General features: G+C 41.7%; 1 protein-coding gene across 3 annotated transcripts in view; it reads left to right on the top strand.

Annotated features, from left to right (window-relative positions):
- raver2 (ribonucleoprotein, PTB-binding 2) overlaps positions 1-22,789 on the top strand; it is a 271,860-nt gene that overhangs the window by 211,046 nt on the left and 38,025 nt on the right. For all 3 annotated transcript variants that reach the window (XM_060919929.1, XM_060919928.1, XM_060919927.1), the window contains 3 exons: positions 4,429-4,540; positions 13,874-14,088; positions 18,220-18,331. In XM_060919929.1, the coding sequence (XP_060775912.1) occupies positions 4,429-4,540; positions 13,874-14,088; positions 18,220-18,331 (439 nt within the window). The remainder of the gene's footprint in view (positions 1-4,428; positions 4,541-13,873; positions 14,089-18,219; positions 18,332-22,789) is intronic.

The following is a 22,789-nucleotide window of genomic DNA, read 5'->3' as shown; positions in this document are numbered from 1 at the left end:
ACTGCAGCACATCAGCTACCAGACACACACACAGTAACTCCTTTTATATTACGACTTTATTTTTGTTTTTGTTTTATTTATACAGCTAATAGACTTATGAGTTTTAATTTCTGGATTTCAGAGAGAACTAAATTTCACCAATTTTATGAAATTGAAAGGCCATCTAGCTTTAACTATACATCAGCAAGGTTTTTTATCCTGAACAAATAAACAAATCCTCATTTCATATAGATAAAGCACTGAAAGAAATTAATTGAGTCAAGTTGAACCTAAGGGGACATGTGACCGAAATGAAAGACGAATGAACTGATGCATATTCTGATCCACGTTTATAAATCCCATGTTGACACTAAAGACCATTTTCGACATTTTAATACAAGGTTCCTGCCTGCTCAGTTGTGATTATTAACATTTGATCTCATCTCATCTCATTATCTCTAGCCGCTTTATCCTTCTACAGGGTCGCAGGCAAGCTGGAGCCTATCCCAGCTGACTACGGGCGAAAGGCGGGGTACACCCTGGACAAGTCGCCAGGTCATCACAGGGCTTAACATTTGATTTATATTGCTATTATTTATTTATACTAATTCATACTACAACCCCGATTCCAAAAAAGTTGGGACAAAGTACAAATTGTAAATAAAAACGGAATGCAATGATGTGGAAGTTTCAAAATTCCATATTTTATTCAGAATAGAACATAGATGACATATCAAATGTTTAAACTGAGAAAATGCATCATTTAAAGAGAAAAATTAGGTGATTTTAAATTTCATGACAACAACACATCTCAAAAAAGTTGGGACAAGGCCATGTTTACCACTGTGAGACATCCCCTTTTCTCTTTACAACAGTCTGTAAACGTCTGGGGACTGAGGAGACAAGTTGCTCAAGTTTAGGGATAGGAATGTTAACCCATTCTTGTCTAATGTAGGATTCTAGTTGCTCAACTGTCTTGGGTCTTTTTTGTCGTATCTTCTGTTTTATGATGCGCCAAATGTTTTCTATGGGTGAAAGATCTGCACTGCAGGCTGGCCAGTTCAGTACCCGGACCCTTCTTCTACGCAGCCATGATGCTGTAATTGATGCAGTATGTGGTTTGGCATTGTCATGTTGGAAAATGCAAGGTCTTCCCTGAAAGAGACGTCGTCTGGATGGGAGCATATGTTGCTCTAGAACCTGGATATACCTTTCAGCATTGATGGTGTCTTTCCAGATGTGTAAGCTGCCCATGCCACACGCACTAATGCAACCCCATACCATCAGAGATGCAGGCTTCTGAACTGAGCGCTGATAACAACTTGGGTCGTCCTTCTCCTCTTTAGTCCTAGTGACACGGCGTCCCTGGTTTCCATAAAGAACTTCAAATTTTGATCCGTCTGACCACAGAACAGTTTTCCACTTTGCCATAGTCCATTTTAAATGAGCCTTGGCCCAGAGAAGACGTCTGCGCTTCTGGATCATGTTTAGATACGGCTTCTTCTTTGAACTATAGAGTTTTAGCTGGCAACGGCGGATGGCACGGTGAATTGTGTTCACAGATAATGTTCTCTGGAAATATTCCTGAGCCCATTTTGTGATTTCCAATACAGAAGCATGCCTGTATGTGATGCAGTGCCGTCTAAGGGCCCGAAGATCACGGGCACCCAGTATGGTTTTCCGGCCTTGACCCTTACGCACAGAGATTCTTCCAGATTCTCTGAATCTTTTGATGATATTATGCACTGTAGATGATGATATGTTCAAACTCTTTGCAATTTTACACTGTCGAACTCCTTTCTGATATTGCTCCACTATTTGTCGGCGCAGAATTAGGGGGATTGGTGATCCTCTTCCCATCTTTACTTCTGAGAGCCGCTGCCACTCCAAGATGCTCTTTTTATACCCAGTCATGTTAATGACCTATTGCCAATTGACCTAATGAGTTGCAATTTGGTCCTCCAGCTGTTCCTTTTTTGTACCTTTAACTTTTCCAGCCTCTTATTGCCCCTGTCCCAACTTTTTTGAGATGTGTTGCTGTCATGAAATTTCAAATGAGCCAATATTTGGCATGAAATTTCAAAATGTCTCACTTTCGACATTTGATATGTTGTCTATGTTCTATTGTGAATACAATATCAGTTTTTGAGATTTGTAAATTATTGCATTCCGTTTTTCTTTACAATTTGTACTTTGTCCCAACTTTTTTGGAATCGGGGTTGTATATGTACTATGATCATAGATATTGACTTTGATGATTCAACAGAAAGTCCAGCATTTTTAGGTTGTAAAAATGTTACATACTCTGACCAGATGCATTTGATTGCACAGATATGGCAAAAACAAACCCGATAGATAAGGAATTTCTTTATTTTAGATTCTTAAAATAAAGTAGTGATCCTAACTGACCTAAGATAGAGAATGTTTTCTTGGATTTAATGTCATGAATTGAGAAAAACCGAGTTTAAATGTATTTGGCGAAGGTGTATGTAAACTTCTAACTTCAGCTGTATATGTTAAGGGTATTTCTGGCATGAAAATTAGTAGCAAGAAGGATTAAACTTGGTGGTGCTGCCGCTGGTGACGGTGGAGGCGTTCTCGAGGTCAAGTTGTTTGTCAATGAGCTGCTTTTCTTTTATAATCTTACCACTTTTTTTTTTGTCTCGTAATGTGAAGAATATGCATGAAAAGAACCAAACTTGCATAGTTTACCCCATGCATGCAGACAGTACATACCCTCAAATTTTTTATTTTTTTTTTTTAACCTTGAAGTAATTTTAATATTTGAAGTGCAGACACTGCAGTACTGTGCAAAAGTCTTAGGCACATGTAAAGAAATGCTGTCGACCAAAAATGGCTTAAAAATAATTAAATGTTTCAACATTAAAAAAATACTATCAACAGCAGTAAGCCATAAATATGAAACAAAGTCGGTATTTGGTGTGAGACAACCTCATCTCATCTCATTATCTCTAGCCGCTTTATCCTGTTCTACAGGGTCGCAGGCAAGCTGGAGCCTATCCCAGCTGACTACGGGTGAAAGGCGGGGTACACCCTGGACAAGTCGCCAGGTCATCACAGGGCTGACACATAGGCCAAGTTTACATTAGACCGTATGTGTCTCGTTTTCTTCGCGGATGCACTGTCCGTTTACATTAAAACGCCTGGAAACGCCGGGAAACGGGAATCCGCCAGGGTCCACGTATTCAATCCAGATCGTGTCTGATCCGGTGCTGTGTAAACATTGAGAATACGCGGATACGCTGTGCTGAGCTCTAGCTGGCGTCGTCATTGGACAACGTCACTGTGACATCCACCTTCCTGATTCGCTGGCATTGGTCATGTGACGCGACTGCTGAAAAACGGCGCGGACTTCCGCCTTGTATCACCTTTCATTAAAGAGTATAAAAGTATGAAAATACTGCAAATACTGATGCAAATACTGCCCATTGTGTAGTTATGATTGTCTTTAGGCTTGCCATCCTTCCACTTGCAAGTGGTAAGTGACTTGCGCACAGCGGCTCAGTCCCGAATCACTGCTCGTGCACTTCACTCGCGCGCTCTGTGAGCTGCGCAGGGCCGGAGTGCGCACCCTCCAGAGGGCACTCGCTGTTCAGGGCGGAGTGATTTGGAGCGCAGCCGCTGAGGAGGAAGCGATGAGCCGCACTGACACATTTCAACTTACGTGCCGAATTAGTCATGTGATTAGCGTATCCGTGTATTGGCGTTGCTGTGTGCACGCTAATCGTTTTTAAAAACGTTAATCTGATGATCCGCTGATACGGTCTCATGTAAACCCCACCATAGACACAGACAACCATTCACACTCACATTCACACCTACGGTCAATTTAGAGTCACCAGTTAACCTAACCTGCATGTCTTTGGACTGTGGGGGAAACCGGAGCACCCGGAGGAAACCCACGTAGAGAACATGCAAACTCCGCACAGAAAGGCCCTCGCCGGCCGCTGGCTCGAACCCGGATCGTCTTGGGCCCGTGAGACAACCTTTTGCTTAAAAAAAAAAATAGTAGTCTCAGGTACAATGAGTGCAGTTTGATAAGGAAATGAGCTGTAGGTTTTACTGAGCATCTTACAGAACCAGCCACAGTTCTTCTGGACACTTTGACTGTTACACTCGCTTCTTAATTTTGCACCAAAACCCTTCATTATATTTTCTTTTTAATCTGAAAAGTGCTTTCTTGTATAATATACTGCTTAGATATCAACATTTCTTCCGGGAACATTTAATTTTGTGCTGGAAAACGAACGTTTGGACTCTAAAATGTTTTTGTACCGACTTGATAATGTAGAAGTCATAAAATCGATATCTGTAACAAAGTTTGTATGAAAAAGTAGAGTGTCTAGTGTCTTATCAAGTACACGAGTAAAATCCTGATGTGTTATCCACTTTTTCTTTCATCCTGCTTCTCTTTCTCTTTCGCTCCAGATTCCCAGTCTTTTAGGTGACCCCTCCCGTTTGCTTCTCCATAAAGTCTTGTCTCTGCGAGCTGCAGCCCCGGTGCCGGTGGTGAAAGGGCTGATTGGAGATCCCCCCACTGGTAAGTGTCGTAGGCTATGCGTAGGCTGGCTCTGGCCTTACGCTAGCTGTTTCACAGATCTACATTTGCAATGCAAATCAAAACACTGTTTGAGGAATCCAGTATGAATAGTTTGAGGCTGTAGCTTCAATCAGTGTCCTTTCTTTGGCTATGTTATTCAAAGGAAACCTTTGAAATGAATATACATGTCTCTTTTCATGAACACTTCAGTATAGGTGTGACATGATTCCACATAGGAACTGTAAAAAGCCACCGTTTCATCAGTCATTTAATGTAAAGCTTATACAACTTTTTAACATTAGACTAGTACATCTCAAACAGTTAGAATATCATGAACAAGTTCATTTTTTCGTGATTTAATTCAAAATTTTCATATATTCTATATTCATTGCACACAAAGTGAAACATTTAAAGCCTTTTTTGTTTTAATTTTGATGATTATGGTGTATAGCTTATGAAAATCAGAAACCGGTATCTCAAATTATTAGAATATTTCCTAAGATCAATCAAAAAAGGATTTAAAAAACAGAAAAGTCCAACTTCTGAAAAGTATATTCATTTATACACCCAATACTTGGTTGGGGCTCCTTTACCATGAATTACTGTATCAATGCGGTGTGGCATGGAGGTGATCAGTCAGTGGCACTGCTGATGTGTTACTGAAGCCCAGGTTGCTTTGATAGCGACCTTCAGCTCATCTGTATTTTTGGGTCGGGTGTTTCTCATCCTCCTCTTGAAAATATTCCATAGATTCTCTATGAGGTTCAGGTCAGGTGAGTTGTCTGGCCAATCAAGCACAGTAATATCATGGTGAACAAACCATTTGATAGCAGTTTTGGCATTGTAGGCAAGTGCTAAGACCTACTGGAAAAGGAAATCAGCATCTCTGTAAAGCTTTTCAGCAGATGGAAGAATGAAGTGCTCTAAAATCTCCTGGTAGACAGCTGCCTTGACTTTGAACTTGATAAAACACAGTGGACCAACACCAGCAGATGACATGGCACCCCAGATCATCACAGACTGTAGAAACTTCACTGGCCTTTAAACCCCTTGGATTCTGTGCCTCTGCACTCTTCCTCCAGACTCTAGGGCCTTGATTTCCAAAGGAAATTCATAATTTACATTCATCTGAAAAGAAGACTTTGGACCACTGAGCAGCAGTCCAGTTCTTTCTCTCCTTAGCCCAGGTAAGATGCTTCTGACATTCTTTCTGGTTCAGGAGTGGCTTGATATTAGGAATGCGACAGTTGTAGCCCCTTTCCTGAAGACGTCTGTGCATGGTGGCTCTTGATGCACTGACACCAGCCTCCGTTCACTCCTTGTGAAGCTCTCCCAAGTTCTTGAATCGACTTTTCTTGACAATCTTCTCAAGGCTGCAGTCATCCCTGTTGCTTGTGCACCTTTTCCAGCCAGCCTTTTCAGCAATAACCTTCTGTGGTTTACCACCTTTTGGAGGATGTCAATGATTGATTGTCTTCTGGATATCTGTCAAGTCAGCAGTCTTCCCCATGATTGTGGTTGCGTGTATTGAACTAAACCGAGAGATGCACGGTATTTATACTGTTTTACTCAAACTCGAAATGAAATACTCTCATATTTTGAGATTTATTTTATTTTTTACACTGTTGGCCATAATTATCAAAATTAAAATAGAAAATGCTTGAAACATTTTAGTTTACATGTAATGAGTCTAGAATATATTACATTTTCACTTGCATAAATAACTGATGGAAAATATTTAACTTTTTCCACAATATTCTAATTGTTTGAAATGCACTAGTATAAGCAATTCTATGTGATATGGTGGTACAGTAATAGTCAGTGCAGCCTCATAGCTCAGGATCCCTGGTTCAATCCTGACTTCAGGTTGGTGTATGTGGAGTTTTACATGTTCTCCAAATGTTACTCTGGGTTTTCCAGTTTCCTCCCACCTCTGAAAAAACAGGCCAGTTGGGAGAGTGCTCTAAAATGGACTCGTCACATTCAGGGTGTATTCCCACCTCACATTTGTGTTCCCGGGATAGTCTCTGGATCCGCCAAGAGCCTGACCAGGATTGACACTGTGTTAGATTTAACTCAGAAGTAGAAATTCGGAACTCGGTACAACGTCATTTATGTACAAAAGTGAAAAAATATATGGACACCTCCATTTTCGCTTTTTAAAATCCATCTAGCTAATGTTAGTGAAATGAGTGAATTTATCTCCTTAAATCAGTGAACCTACAGATTTAACAAGCTAATATATTGACCTAAAGCAAATATTTGTACAAGTACAGTATATACAGCATAACTCATTTAGAAGTAAAAAGATTACTTTTTTTTAATTTACTGTTGGCGCTGTGAGCAGCCATGTTGATTTGATGTCATGTGGTGAACCTGGAGTTGAGGGGACCTTTCTGACTTTCCAAATAGGAATTCTTGGTCAAAGGGACGTTTTATTTACTTTTCCTAGTGAGAGGTCGGAAAATCTGAGTTACTAGCTTTAGTCGAACACAACAAAAGCATTTTTTTTCAAACATATGTTGATTGAACTTTTTTTTTTGCAAAGCAGAGAAAGTAAAATAAACAATCTTCAGACAAAATAACCCAACACAATCCAGACATCCAAGCAAAACAAAAGACAAACAACCTGTAATAAAACAAAATGCAATAAAATGGAAAAAATAAAAATAAATAGCTAATTTTAAAAAAAGGAAGGAGTCCACAAAGCTACCCTTACATCTGGAGAGCCAGAGATACTTGACACTTTACATGCCCTTCACAATGTACCAAGCTATACTTCAGCATCCTTTTTCCAGGCCAGTTCTATTAACCCCAACTTCATTCTTTGTAATTTAGTGGTTCCCAGGTATTCTTGGGTTTCACGTGACATCACATCTGCCTCATTAGTTATTTAAAACTTTAGCTGGTGGTCTACCAAAGCTCAGTTGACGTACATGCTCGACATACAGCACAGATGAAATTTCAGTCCTCTCTGACCCACGGTGCAAACAGGCAATGCAATAAATAAAAAATAGAATAATTGAAATAAACAATATAGGCTAAACAGTATAAACACTCTAGATAAGAAATAGACATAGACTAAACACTCATATATATATATATATATATATATATATATATATATATATATATATATATATACACACACACACACACACACACATTTATATATATATATATATATATATATATATATATATATATATATATATATATATATATATATATACTATATTGCCAAAAGTATTTGCTCACCCATCCAAATTATCGGAATCAGGTGTTCCAATCACTTCCATGGCCACAGGTGTATAAAATCATGCAGACTGTTTTTACAGTTTGGAGCTGGCCCCTTCCTCTTCCAACATCACTGTACACCAGTGCACAAAGCAAGGTCCATAAAGACATGGATGACAGAGTCTGGTGTGGATGAACTTGACTGGTCTGCACAGAGTCCTGACCTCAACCCGATAGAACACCTTTGGGATGAATTAGAGCGGAGACTGAGAGCCAGGCCTTCTCATCCAACATCAGTGTGTGACCTCACAAATGCGCTTCTGGAAGAATGGTCAAAAATTCCCATAAACACAGTCCTAAACCTTGTGGACAGCTTTCCCAGAAGAGTTGAAGCTGTTCTAGCTGCAAAGGGTGGACTGACGTCATATTAAACCCTATGGATTAGGAATGGGATGTCACTTAAGCTCATATGTGAGTCAAGGCAGGTGAGCAAATACTTTTGGCAATATAGTATGTATATATATATATATATATATATATATATATATATATATATATATATATATATATATATATATATATATAAAAATGTGTGTGTGTATATATACCATACATATATATATACATACACACACACACACATAAATTGGAGCAAAAGGACATAAAATAAACAGTCAAGGGCACTTGAGGTATAGCAGGTAAACATGAAATAACCAGTATAAACAATAAACTAATAGCTGTTAAGGTGAGGTAGTGCGGAATAGTGCAAATGAGCGAGATAAAGTGAAATGTGCAGTCCCTGAGTTCAGTGTGCGAATGAATGTTGAGAGTATGTGTGTGTGTGTGTGTGTTGCGGGGGGGGGACTGTGAGGGTGACATGATGTCAGATGCTGAAGGGGGGGCAGGGGGGTGTGCGGGCAGAATCTGTGGCAGGGGGCAGAGGGGGGAGGAGGGGCAGAACAGGGAGGGAGTTGAGCCTCCTGACCGCCTGGTGAAAGAAACTGTCCTTGAGCCTGCTGGTTTTGGCCCGGAGACTCCGCAGTCTCCTCCCCGACGGCAGCAGGCTGAAGAGGCTGTGAGATGGGTGGGTGGGGTCACCTGCAATCTCGATGGCTTTGCGGGTGAGGCGGGAGTTATAGATTTCCATAAGAGAAGGGAGAGAGACATCAATGATCCTCTCAGCTGCTCTCATGATGCGCTGCAGAGTCTTGCAGAAGGACACGGTGCAAGCGCCATACCACACGGTGATGCAGCTGGTCAGGTTGTTCTCGATGGTGCCTCTGTAGAATGTGTGCATGATGGGGCCGGGGCTCTTGCTCTCCTCAGTTTGCGGAGGAAGTACAGATGCTGTTGGGCTTTTTTGGCCAGTGATGCGGTGTTGTTGCTCCAGGACAAGGTCTTCAGAGATGTGCGCACCCAGAAACTTGGTGCTGCTCACCTTCTCCACTGCAGCACCATTGATAGTTAGTGGAGCATGCTGGGTGTGCGCTCTCCTGAAGTCCACAACAATCTCCTTCGTCTTCTCCACGTTCAGGCGGAGATTGTTGTCCTTGCACCACATGGCCAAGCGGCCCACCTCACCCTTGTAGATTGTCTCATCGCCATTGTTGATGAGACCCACCACAGTCGTGTCGTCCACAAACTTAATGAAGAGGTTGGAGCTGGATGTTGGTGTGCAGTCGTGGGTCAGCAGAGTGAAGAGGAGGGGGCTCAGCACACATCCTTGGGGGGCCCCCGTGTTCAATGTGATGGTGCTGGAGGAGTTGCTGCCGACCCGTACAGCCTGTGGTCTCCCCGTCAGGAAGTCCAGCAGCCAGTTGCAAAGGGAGGTGTTGAGTCCCAGCTGGTCCAGTTTATGAATGAGCTGCTGAGGAATGATTGTGTTGAATGCTGAGCTAAAGTCTATGAACAGCATTCTGACGTACGAGTCTTTTGTCTCCAGGTGGGTGAGGGCTGAGTGGAGGGCAGTGGAGATGGTGTCATCAGTCGAACGGTTGGACTGATATGCAAACTGGAAAGGGTCCAGGGCGGGGAGGAGGGCAGACTTGATATGCCGCATGACTAGCCGCTCGAAGCACTTCATGAGGATGGGAGTGAGTGCAACCAGGCGGTAGTCATTGAAGCAGGAGGGAGACAGCTTCTTCAGGACCGGGATGATGGTGGTGGCTTTGAGGCACATGGGGACAACAGCCTGGCTCAACGAGATGTTGAAGATGTCTGTAAAGACATCTGTGAGCTCCTCGGCACAGTCTCTCAGGACATGACCAGGAATGTTATCAGGACCCGGGGCTTTCTGTGCATTTGTCATCCTGAGAGCTTTCCTCATGCTGTCTAGGGACAGCATCAACACCTGGTCGCCGGGAGGTGGTGGGGTCTTTTGTGCTGTGGTGCTGTTGTCTGCCTCAAAGAGAGCGAAGAAGTCGTTCAACTGATGCAGGAGAGAGGTGGAATTATCACAAGTCTTCGGCAAGGGCTTGTAGTCTGTGATGGTCTGAATGCCCTGCCACAGGTTCCTGGTGTCTCTGCTGTCGTTGAAGTAGTCAGCAATGTTCCTGGAATACTGTCTCTTGGCCACCCTGATGCCTCGTGACAGGTTGGCCCTAGCTGTCCTCAGGCCCACCTCGTCCCCAGCTCTGAAGGCGGCATTCCGAGCCCTCAGGAGCCTGTGGACTTCCCCTGTCAGCCATGGCTTCTGATTTGCCCAAATGGAGATGGTTCTGGTGACTGTAACGTCGTCCATGCACTTCCTCATGTAGGCAGTGACGGTCTCTGTGTGCTCCTGGAGATCTGTAGTGTTGTTGTAGGTGGCCGCCTGTCTGAACATGCTCCAGTCAGTGGTGGAAAAAACAGTCCTGGAGTGCCTCTGAGGACCCCTCTGGCCACACACATACCTGCTTTGTAGCTGGTTTGGTGACTTTAACCAGCAGCCTGTATGCTGGCATTAGCATAACAGTGGAGTGATCTGAGGCCCCAAGGTGGGGGAGGGGGAGGGCTTTGTAGGCGCCTTTGTGCATGTTGTAAACATTGTCCAGAGTATTGTTTCCACGTGTGGGAAAGTTGATATGTCCATAGAGTTTTGGAAACACGCTCTTGGGGTTTGCATGGTTGAAATCCCCAGCCAGGATGAGGAAAGCATCTGGGTGGGCTGTCTGTTGCTCACTGATGTACTGATAGAGTTCATTCAGTGCTTCACTCCTGTTGTTATTGGAGCCGGGAGGGATGTATATTGCTACCAGCAATATGGCTGTAAATTCCCTCGGCAGGTAGAATGGCCAGTACTTAAATAATTATAAACTCCACCAGTGGTGAGCAGTGTTTACAGACCACAGCAGCATCGCGGCACCAGGCATCACTGATGTAAATACAGAGTCCTCCGCCGCTAGTCTTCCCCCCCCCGACTAGCGCTCTGTCTGACCGGTAGCATGTTAGCCGGGCTAGCTGAATGGCACAGTCCGGGACGCTGTCGTTAAGCCATGTTTCCACAAACACAAGGACACAACACTCACTCACAGACTTAGAAGATGAGCGGAGTAGGTGGACATAATCCAGCTTGTTGTCCAGCGAGCGTACGTTGGCCAGAGTGATGGTAGGGATAGCCGGCCGGTGAGGGCTAGCCGCTAGCCTAGCCCGGATACCGCCGCACTTGCCCGTCTTCTGCTTCCGCATGTTCCGCCTGTGGCGCTTCCACTGTGGGCTGGATGCAGGAGTGGGGGTCGGTAGTTGAGCAGGCCTCCGGAGCAAACCGTAGTCGCATAGCACTTCCACGTCCGCTGGATTTATATCTGTGAATATAGTTCTGCGGATGTCGAGCAGAAACTCACGGGAGTATGTGCGCCTTAAGACTGATGGACGTGACAAAGACGAACAGATACATGCTGTTTTAAAACACAAAAAACACGAAAACACCGTTCTGTCAGGACGGAGAGGAGCCGCTGCGTGTGTACGCGCCGCCATCTTGGAAAAAACGTGAAACTGATAAAAGTTTCTTCAGGGTTCCCCGTGAACTAATAAAAAAGGGTCAACGAACACAGGATTTCACAAAAAGACATCGAGAAAGGTGGCTTTTGAACCTCTCACTGAAATCAAAGGGAGCCAAGTCGAAGCATGCTCGAGTTTGCAGTGATCACTTGGTGAAAGGTTTGTATCTCCTTCTCAGCTATGGCATTAGTGTTTTCCAAGTACTTTTCTTGCTATGTGTCGTTATTTTATGGTACTTTTTTTAGTAAGAGCAAACACAAGTGAGAATCAAGTGAACTGTTGTTTGTTTACACTTCAACTTGCAGCGCTTCGTTGTAAAGACGCGAACGAAAAGCTTAAAAACATACTTACACGGGCAAAAACAATACAGGATTTATTTGGCAGTGACTTGATAGCGAGGTCCTTTACCCAGCCACATACAAAAAAGTTGTAAGCCTCCATACTCTTCCACGCTTTCATCTGTTTTGCGGTGTAGAAGGACGTCTGCAACACCAGATAGTTCGAGATGTCGGGGAACTCGACTGAAGGGTAGTTTTCGAGATCGTATGACAAATCCTTCTTTCCCAGAGTGTAGGGGTCAATTCCATTGCACATAGCAATCTTCTGAATATATCTAAGGCGAGCAGCGGCTTCTAGATTACGAGCATACTCTGATAAGTTATCGCTAGTTGTTTGCACTACGGCAGCTATTTTGGTTTGCTTGACCACCAGCTGTTTTACTGGAAGTGAAATCACTAAGAAAAGTCACGTGACTGAAACCCAAGAATTCAAAGAATAGGTCTCAGATCCGGTAGAATAAAAAGGGGTTTTCTTTTAAGGTTGTGGAGAAGGCTTTAAAAGGAATAATACTTATCACAGTCTGCAACCACGAATTATGAATGGGACCTTTATCAGAAATCCACATGATCAGGATGCATTTCTGAGCGGATTGCAGCAGAATATGCAAAAGGTATCTATTACGAAAGTCAGCCGGTAATTCATTCTTTAGTCCCAGTAGGCAGGTCCTCACACCAGTATGTAATGGGTGCAACAAAAGCACTGACTGAAGATGAGTGAATGAATTTCAGTGTACAACTTCTCACATAGTATACTGAGTGTTATGCATGTAAAACAGTTCTGATATTAACGTACTGGCAGCAGTGAAATTACATTCATATTGATGGTGTTTATCAGACGCCCTTATCGAGAGTGAATTACAGAAGCTCTTTGTCATCTTGATCAAAAACTAAGAGTAGCATCAGTTCATCAACCCAGTTGGGGAGGTTAGTATGTCATGCACACACACGACAGGGTTATTTTTTTTTTAATTACTGATAAAAAAAAAAGGATGGTTGATGTTCAGTGATGAAAAATCTGTTACAAAATATGGTAGTGTAGTGGTTAGCACTGTCGCCTCACAGCAAGAAGGTCTGGGTTCGAGCCCCGTGGCCGATGAGGGCCTTTCTGTGCGGAGTTTGCATGTTCTCCCCGTGTCCGCGTGGGTTTCCTCCGGGTGCTCCGGTTTCCCCCACAGTCCAAAGACATGCAGGTTAGGTTAACTGGTGACTCTAAATTGACCGTAGGTGTGAATGTGAGTGTGAATGGTTGTCTGTGTCTATGTGTCAGCCCTGCGATAACCTGGTGACTTGTCCAGGGTGTACCCCGCCTTTCGCCCGTAGTCAGCTGGGATAGGCTCCAGCTTGCCTGCGACCCTGTAGAACAGGATAAAGCGGCTAGAGATAATGGATGGATGGATTTTTTTTCAACAGATTTTTGACTGAATTATGATTTTAAAAAGTAGATTGGTAATGAGGTTTTAAATGCACAATATAGGAAAACAAATGTACTTCAGTTTAGTTTGTTCTGGGACTATGCCATGATTTTTTGTTGGTGTTGGTTTGTGTTTATGAGAATTTGATAATGATTTCTTTTGAATTAGACACAGCATGCTTGTATAAAATATGAATCATTTTTAATCTTCCAGTGTCTGAATTTACTTTGTAATATTTTCAAAAGTGTTCCCTGGGCACGTTAAGAAATAAAACAGTGTTCCTTTTACAGCACAAACAAAGCTCGGACTTTTCCATATTTTAATATTCTGCTTATTTAAATTCTGAACGTTCTCACTGGGATTCTCAGACTCGACTCAGGAGGCTGGAGGGTCCGGAGCAGGCCGCGCTCACATGAGCCCCGGGGATCAGAATGGTGTTGTAGCCCCAGACAAACAGCCAGCAGTGTCGGCTCACTCCCTCAGCCAGACACACGGCTTCAGTTCTGGGTCAAGCAGATCAGCGCTGAGCTCCAAAGTGCTGGTTAATCACAACAGCACTGCATCAGAGAACTGCACGCTCACAGTGAGTGCACATTTCACTCCTCTGCTCCTCCTCCATTGTTTAGGCTCTCTCTTGCTTTTTTTTTAATATCTTAAATTAAATTCACAATTCTGATTGGTCAGAGAGTGTTCATTAATTTTCTATAACGGCAGCTCTGACAGTTCCGGCTGCAAGACAAATCAGCTTTAATTAATCCACCCTTTCCAATATACTATCCATATAAAACAATTCATATAAAAGGACTTTAAAAGTGTGTAATTGTTTATATGGTGAAGTTTTCATTGAGATGTTTATTTTGCAATTTTGGAAGGAGTGTCCAGTGTCAGTGCTTTGTAATAGTAAAGCTGTAACTTAAAGTTTTCCAGTACAGAAGAGACATCAGTACAGAGAACCTTGTGTTTTGTGGTTTCTCTGTAACATGAAAGCTATGTTTTTTGATACAGAGAGAGAGTAAAAGAACGTTTATAACTACTATAATGTTATGACAGGATACAGCATATAATGTAATAATTATTAGCTCATACAGCTGACAGGTGATGAGTTTATGCAATCATGTGTTGTCTGGCGTCCATCGATTGTCGTCCACATTTCACGAAAATCGCTTCTTCTCTCTCAATTCTTCACCAATTTTGATTCTTTTTGGCATGAAGGTAGGGGTACCTAGGGGGCATATAACTTCGACCCAGATTTGCTAAATTACAGTTATTAATAAAGTTATGGACTAATTAAGCCTTAATGAGCAGTTCTTCTCGGTCAATTCCTCACTGTTTTGGATTCTTTCTGGTAAATAGGTCGGTATTCCTAGGATGGATATCGCTTCTATATATAGCTTGTATAGAGTGTATATACCGTGGCTTGCAGCATTTATTGCGCAAAGTGGCCCACTTTAGATCGTTCCTTCTGGACTAGATGGGGCTGGAGTGAGCTACGCTGTCATTGACGCTCTCGTTATCCCCCGCTGGCTGAAAGGCCCGAAGGGGGATTATGTCGTGGTGATTTCCGTCCGTCCGTCCCGGGAAGGGTGCTCACCTTCTGAAATCAACTCCTCTCACAGTTTTTGGTGGAATTTCATGAAACTTGGCAAGATTCTTTGTTATATGTCGGTAATATGCATATTGTGATTTTGTTAAATTTGGTCACATATTATCAGAGTTACAGCCCTTGATTAACAAAATTATACTTTGACAATTTCATGAGAGTGTGTTTTCCTTCTGAAATCAACTCCTCTCACAATTTTTGGAGGAATTTCACGAAACTTGGTAAAAGGCATTGCTATATGTCGGTAGTACGCATATTGTAATTTTGTTCAATTCAGTCGCATTTTACCAGAGTTGTGGTCCTTGATTAACAACCTTGTAATATCACAATTTCATGAAGGTGTGCTCGCCTTCTGACATCAACTCCTCTCACAATTTTTGGACAAATTTCTCGAAGCTTGGCAAAAGGCCTTGTTATATGACGGTAATACGCATATGGGCAATTCCATGTAAATGTCAACCTCACCATGCAAAAATAAAGCAACATGTAATACATCAAAACCACTCCCAGAGATATCACCTAGGCCTGTATTTTACAGATGTGAATAAGTTGAACCAATTTGTAACCAACCTAATATGTCACTGTCAGTCTTTCTTTCTTATAATGTAAAACCCAAGCTAAAATCAACTTTGATCATGTACAATTCTATATTATTGCCACAAGCCACAGAAATGTATGCTAAAATCCACAAAACAGCAAAACAATAGCCATCCTAAATATTATTTAAGAACTTTGATAGTTTTAGCTGATATTTAGAGAGTTTTTCAAAGGGTTATGGTGGTTAAATTGCTGATTTTCTAAACATATGCCATGTCTATTTCAGATGCGTCACATCCATAACGGAATTATGTCACATCCATAACGCTGATTTTTTCTTCCTAGATTCTGCTTGAAATAGAAAATATTTTAAACAAAGGCTTTTTTTATTTTCAGCTAAGACTCCTTTATTAAATGCATGCCTGCATTTGGATATTATGTTTGCAATTTCACAGAGTTTGATGAATATGTGTAGTCACCCTGGAAATGGGGTATTTTTTCCGTCACATCCATAACGCATGTCTTTTTTGGCATTTTCTAGAGTTCTAAATGTACTATGGGAATTCTTTTTTTCCCATGACTTCTCCAATATGAGAGGTCTTAAAAATATACAACAAATTTTAAAATACTGGAAAGGAATAAAAATTAACTAGGTCAGTTGTTGCCATTTTGAGTCCAAATGTCACATCCATAACGCTGGAATTGCTCATATTGCAATTTAATTTCGTTTGTGAAAATTTTCCCAGAGTTTTGACCCTTGATTAAATAACCTGTACTCTGACAATTTCATGAGGGTGTACGTTCTTCTGAAATCAACTCCTCTCACAATTTGTGGAGGAATTTCACCAAACTTGGCAAAAGGCTTTGTTATATGACAGTTACACGCATATTGAAATTTCGTTTAATTTAGGCAAATTTTACCAGAGTTACGCCCTCGATTATTAACAGACTTGTACTTTGGCAATTTCATCAAGGTGTGCTTGCTTTCTGAAATCAACTTCCCTCACAATTTTTATCCCCTGCTGGCTGAAAGGCCCGAAGGGGGATTATGTCGTGGCGATGTCCGTCTGTCCCGGGAAGGGTGCTCACCTTCTGAAATCAACTCCTTTCACAATGTTTGGAAGAATTTCATGAAAATTGACAGGATTCTTTGTTATATGTCAGTAATGTGCATATTGCAATTTCATTCAATTCAGTCGCATTTTACCAGAGTTATGGCCTAGTTGCCGCTGGGGGATATTGTGCTCTCAGAGCACTATCGTTTCAACATTCAATACAACTATAAATGGATAAGAAGGTGGGACATTCTTTTCACGTGCAGAGCGAAACTCCATGCTTAAGAGAATATGGTCGATGTATCGACCTGATTTTTGATGGTTTTTGCGACCGAATGACATCTGGGTGAACGACATCCATATGAATGACATATATGTCGTACTACTACAGGGAACCCGATCATAAGTGCAAGGCAAAGTATCTCATAAACACTTGACCACCAGACAACAAAATTTGTATCTTTAGTTACACAAGATAGATAGGTTTTTATCCAGTGCTTATTTTCAATTTGCTTTTTTAAAAAATAATGTAGGATTATTTATTAGGGCGGCATGGTGGTGTAGTGGTTAGCACTGTTGCCTCACAGCAAGAACGTTCTGGGTTCGAGCCCAGTGGCCGACGAGGGCCTTTCTGTGTAGAGTTTACGTTCTTCCTGTGTCTGCGTGGGGGTGCTCCGGTTTCCCCCACAGTCCAAAGACATGCAGGTTAGGTTAACTGGTGACTCTAAATTGTGACCGTAGGTGTGAATGTGAGTGTGAATGGTTGTTTGTCTCTATGTGTCAACCCTGTGATGATCTGGTGACGTGTCCAAGGTGTACCCCGCCTCGTGCCCATAGTCAGCTGGGATAGGCTCCAGCTTGCCCGCAGTCCTGCACAGGATAAGCGGTTATGGATAATGGATGGATAGATTATTTACTAGCACATTTTACACTCATCGGGAGCTCCAGTTTTAGGCAGTGCCTAAATATATATATAAAATAAAAATTGTCATTGTTGGCAAATTGCTGTGGTGTAAGAGGAATAAAACATCCTAGGACATGCTGTTATTGAAAAACTTCAAGGTAAACCTTCAGCATTGTTGATAGTTTTCTTATTACAGTGTGCCCTGTTGTGTGTTATTCCTTTCTTATGCTCTGGTGCTGCTCGTTTGAACACTTTATGCTTCTGTAGATGACAGCAGAGGCTTATTTTGTGGACAGCTGTTCCACAACATTAAATGTAACCATAAATAATTATAAATTAGGACATTAAAAATAAATGTGCAGTTTTATTTTCCACGCTGTAATTGGAAAATAATCAGATTCTGGGTAGTAACGTCTGCATCACGCTGAACTGTCGTCGATTATTTTCCTGTAGCAACACATCCTTTACACAACACAGACTGCTGGACTGTTCACTTAATAAACATTCTTTATCCTGGTCTTGTATTTGTATTTATATTTCATGCAGTAGATGAATGATATAGTTATATTGTGAGCTTAGTAACCTTCAAACCTTGATGAAAGGTGTGTGTGTGTGCAGACACAAACCAGCTGCCAGATGTCTCTGCTGGGAGAGCCGCCCAAAGAGGTGAAACTGCCCTCCAACCCTTACTTAAACATGGCCAGTGTCTTACCTGGAATGGTGCTGCAAGGTACACATATATACACACACACACACACACACACACACACTCCTGTGACTTTTATTCCACAGTATCTCAAGGATGCTCTGATCATTTATTCTTGTCTGGATAAACATCTCTGTTCACAAAGCAATCCCAAAGGGCTGGATCCAGACTGGAGTAATGTGTGCATCGTGAGGAATTAAAGTTGAAATCACACACTTGAGTTTTCAGACCTCCGATGTAACTCATGATTTAAGAGCTGCTCCATTTACCTGTGGAGTTAGCTGAGAACAGAGGCGTGTGTCAGTGATGTACATGTCTAACTTTGAATTTATGACTCTTTCTTGAAGAATATGATCTCTTAATATTTCTCATCTCAAAGATCAGATTTTATATGGATACAGTTATGAAATGAACTTACTTTAAGTGAGCTTTGCTTCTCTTCGGATTGACAAAACATTTAAATTTTATTAATTCAACTAAAAACAGCACACTAAAAACAGGATAAAATAGTCTACAGTGTCTTGTAAAAGTATTCATCCCCCTTGGTGTTTGTCCTGTTTTGTCGCATTATAAGCTGGAATTAAAATTGATTTTTGGGGGGTTAGCACCATTTGATTTACACAGCATGCCTACCACTTTAAAGGTGCACATTGTTGTTTTATTGTGACACAAACAAAAAATAATTAAGATAAAAAAAAAACAGAAATCTGGAGTGTGCATAGGTATTCACCCCCCCACCCCACCCCCCCACCCCAAAGTCAATACTTTGTAGAGCCACCTTTTGCTGCAATTCCAGCTGCAAGTCTCTTGGGGTATGTCTCTATTAGCTTAGCACATCCAGCCCTGGGATTTTTGCCCATTCCTCAAGGCAAAACTGCTCCAACTCTTTCAAGTTAGATGGGTTGTGTTGGTGTACAGCAATCTTCAAGTTATGCCACAGATTCTCAATTGGATTGAGGTCTGGGATTTGATTAGGCCATTCCAAGACATTTAAATGCTTCCCTTTAAACCACTCCAGTGTAGTTTTAGCAGTATGTTTAGGGTCATTGTCCTGCTGGACCATGACCCTTCATCCCAGTCTCAAACCTCTGGCTGACTCAAACAGGTTTTCCTCCAGAATTGCCCTGTATTTAGTGCCATCCATCTTTTCTTCAGTCCTGACCAGCTTTCCTGTCCCTGCAGATGAAAAATATCCCCACAGCATGATGCTGCCACCACCATGCTTCATTGTAGGAATGGTGTTCTCAGGGTTTGCGCCACACATGGCATTTGCCATGATGGCCAGAGAGATTAATTTTTGTCTTATTTGACCAGAGAATCGTCTTCCATGTGTTTGGGGAGTCTGCCACATGCTGTTGGGCAAACTCCAAACGTGACTTCTTAAGCAATGGCTTTTTTTCTGGCCACTCTTCCATAAAGCCCCACTCTATGGAGTGTATGTCTTAAAGCGTTCCTATGGACAGATACTCCCATCTCTGCTGTGAATCTTTGCAGCTCCTTCAGTGTTATCTTTGGTGTCTTTGTTGCATCTCTGATTAATGCCCTCCTTGCCCGGTCTGTGAGTTTTGGTGGGCGGCCTTCTCTGGTCAGGTTTGTTGTGGTGCCATATTCTTTCCATTTTGCTATAATGGATTTAATGGTGCTCCATGGGATACTCAACGTTTGGGATATTTTTTATAGCCCAACCCTGATCTATACTTCTCCACAACTTTGTCTCTGACCTGTTTGGAGGCTCCTTGGTTTTCATGTTGCTTGCTTAGTAGTGTTGCAGAGTCAGGGTCCTTCCAGAACAGGTCGATTTATACAGACATCATGTGACACTTTGATTGCACACAGGTGGATCTTAATCAACTAATTACAGTGGTGCTTGAAAGTTTGTGAACCCTTTAGAATTTTCTATATTTCTGCATAAATATGACCTAAAACATCATCAGATTTTCACACAAGTCCTAAAAGTAGATAAAGAGAACTCAGTTAAACAAATGAGACAAAATTATTATACTTGGTCATTTATTTATTGAGGAAAACGATCCAATATTATATATCTGTGAGTGGCAAAAGTATGTGAGCCTCTAGGATTAGCAGTTAATTTGAAGGTGAAATTAGAGTCAGGTGTTTTCAATCAATGGGATGACAATCAGGTGTGAGTGGGCACCCTGTTTTATTTAAAGAACAGGGATCTATCAAAGTCTGATCTTCACAACACGTGTTTGTGGAAGTGTATCATGGCACGAACAAAGGAGATTTCTGAGGACCTCAGAAAAAGTGTTGTTGATGCTCATCAGGCTGGAAAAGGTTACAAAACCATCTCTACAGAGTTTGGACTCCACCAATCCACAGTCAGACAGATTGTGTACAAATGGAGGAAATTCAAGACTATTGTTGCCCTCCCCAGGAGTGGTCGACCAACAAAGATCACTCCAAGAGCAAGGCGTGTAATAGTCGGCGAGGTCACAAAGGACCGCAGGGTAACTTCTAAGCAACTGAAGGCCTCTCTCACATTGGCTAATGTTAATGTTCGTGAGTCCACCATCAGGAGAACACCGAACAACAATGGTGTGCATGGCAGGGTTACAAGGAGAAAGCTACTGCTCTCCAAAAAGAACATTGCTGCTCATCTGCAGTTTGCTAAAGATCATGTGGACAAGCCAGAAGGCTACTGGAAAAATGTTTTGTGGACAGATGAGACCAAAATAGAACTTTTTGGTTTCAATGAGAAGCGTTATGTTTGGAGAAAGGAAAACACGGCATTCCAGCACAAGAACCTTATCCCATCTGTGAAACATGGTGGTGGTAGTATCATGGTTTGGGCCTGTTTTGCTGCATCTGGGCCAGGATGGCTTGCCATCATTGATGGAACAATGAATTCTGAATTATACCAGCAAATTCTAAAGGAAAATGTCAGGACATCTGTCCATGAACTGAATCTCAAGAGAAGGTGGGTCATGCAGCAAGACAACGACCCTAAGCACACAAGTCGTTCTACCAAAGAATGGTTAAAGAAGAATAAAGTTAATGTTTTGGAATGGCCAAGTCAAAGTCCTGACCTTAATCCAATTGAAATGTTGTGGAAGGACCTGAAGCGAGCAGTTCATGTGAGGAAACCCACCAACATCCCAGAGTTGAAGCTGTTCTGTACGGAGGAACGGGCTAAAATTCCTCCAAGCCGGTGTGCAGGACTGATCAACAGTTACCGGAAACGTTTAGTTGCAGTTGTTGCTGCACAAGGGGGTCACACCAGATACTGAAAGCAAAGGTTCACATACTTTTGCCACTCACAGATATGTAATATCGGCTCATTTTCCTCAATAAATAAATGACCAAGTATAATATTTTTTTCTCATTTGTTTAACTGGGTTCTCTTTATCTACTTTTAGGACTTGTGTGAAAATCTGATGATGTTTTAGGTCATATTATGCAGAAATATAGAAAATTCTAAAGGGTTCACAAACTTTCAAGCACCACTGTACGTGACTTCTGAAGTGAATTGGTTGGACCAGCTCTTATTTAGGGGTTTCATATGAAAGGGGGTGAATACTTATGCACACTACAGATTTCTGTTTTTTCATCTTAATTATTGTTTGTGTCACAATAAAACAACAATGTGCCCCTTTAAAGTGGTAGGCATGTTGTGTAAATCAAATGGTGCTAACCCTCCAAAAATCCATTTTAATTCCAGCTTATAATGCGACAAAACAGGACAAGCACCAAGGGGGATGAATACTTTTGCAAGACATTGTAAATCCCACACAAACATCATAATTGCATGACCTCTAATTAGTATCTAATTAGTAATTAGTGTATGTAATATATATAGGGAAAGAGAGGATATAACATGGTTACATGAAGATAGTGAATATATTTCATGAGTGAATGGAGCAAACGAGTAAAATATTTTTCAACTTGAAAAGATAAACTTCATATCTTTGCGCCACCATATAATGTTCTTTATATTGTATAGACGCATGCACAAAAAAATTGCAAGTTAATCAAAAGAATTTTAATTTTGAATCGGTTTGCTATTTTGAAAACGCACGTCCAGTCAGAAGGAAAACACTGGGAGTGACATCAATGGAGTGAAATATCGAGAATTATTATACATACAGAAAACTTTTTCGATGGAATAAAAACGTATTCTAGTCCGTTCTAGCGGGTTTCATTCATTTGGTTTGATAGCATACAGTATTGTTAGCATATTGATTATCCTAGGTGTATTACGTCACTCTACCCAGTGGAGAATGAGCGTTGAATATGGTTTATGATATTGCATGGTTGTCAAGACAACATGACGTCACACATCGGAGATCTAAAACTGTGCTTGTGAGTGACTGTGACAATATAGAAGTAAACATGGCCGCCAGGTTTGCTTCATTAAATACGGAAGATTTTGAGAGAATTTTGAAATAGAAAGACGCGTTGAACACCCGAAAGGAATGTATAATAATAATAATATTGGCTGGCTTTTATTCGTGGTATATCAGA

The sequence above is a fragment of the Neoarius graeffei genome, chromosome 4, assembly GCF_027579695.1.
Source record: "Neoarius graeffei isolate fNeoGra1 chromosome 4, fNeoGra1.pri, whole genome shotgun sequence".
In the NCBI taxonomy this organism is placed as follows: Eukaryota; Metazoa; Chordata; class Actinopteri; order Siluriformes; family Ariidae; genus Neoarius; species Neoarius graeffei.
Note: the sequence above shows the minus strand (reverse complement) of the source record. Positions and strands in the feature narration are given on the sequence as shown.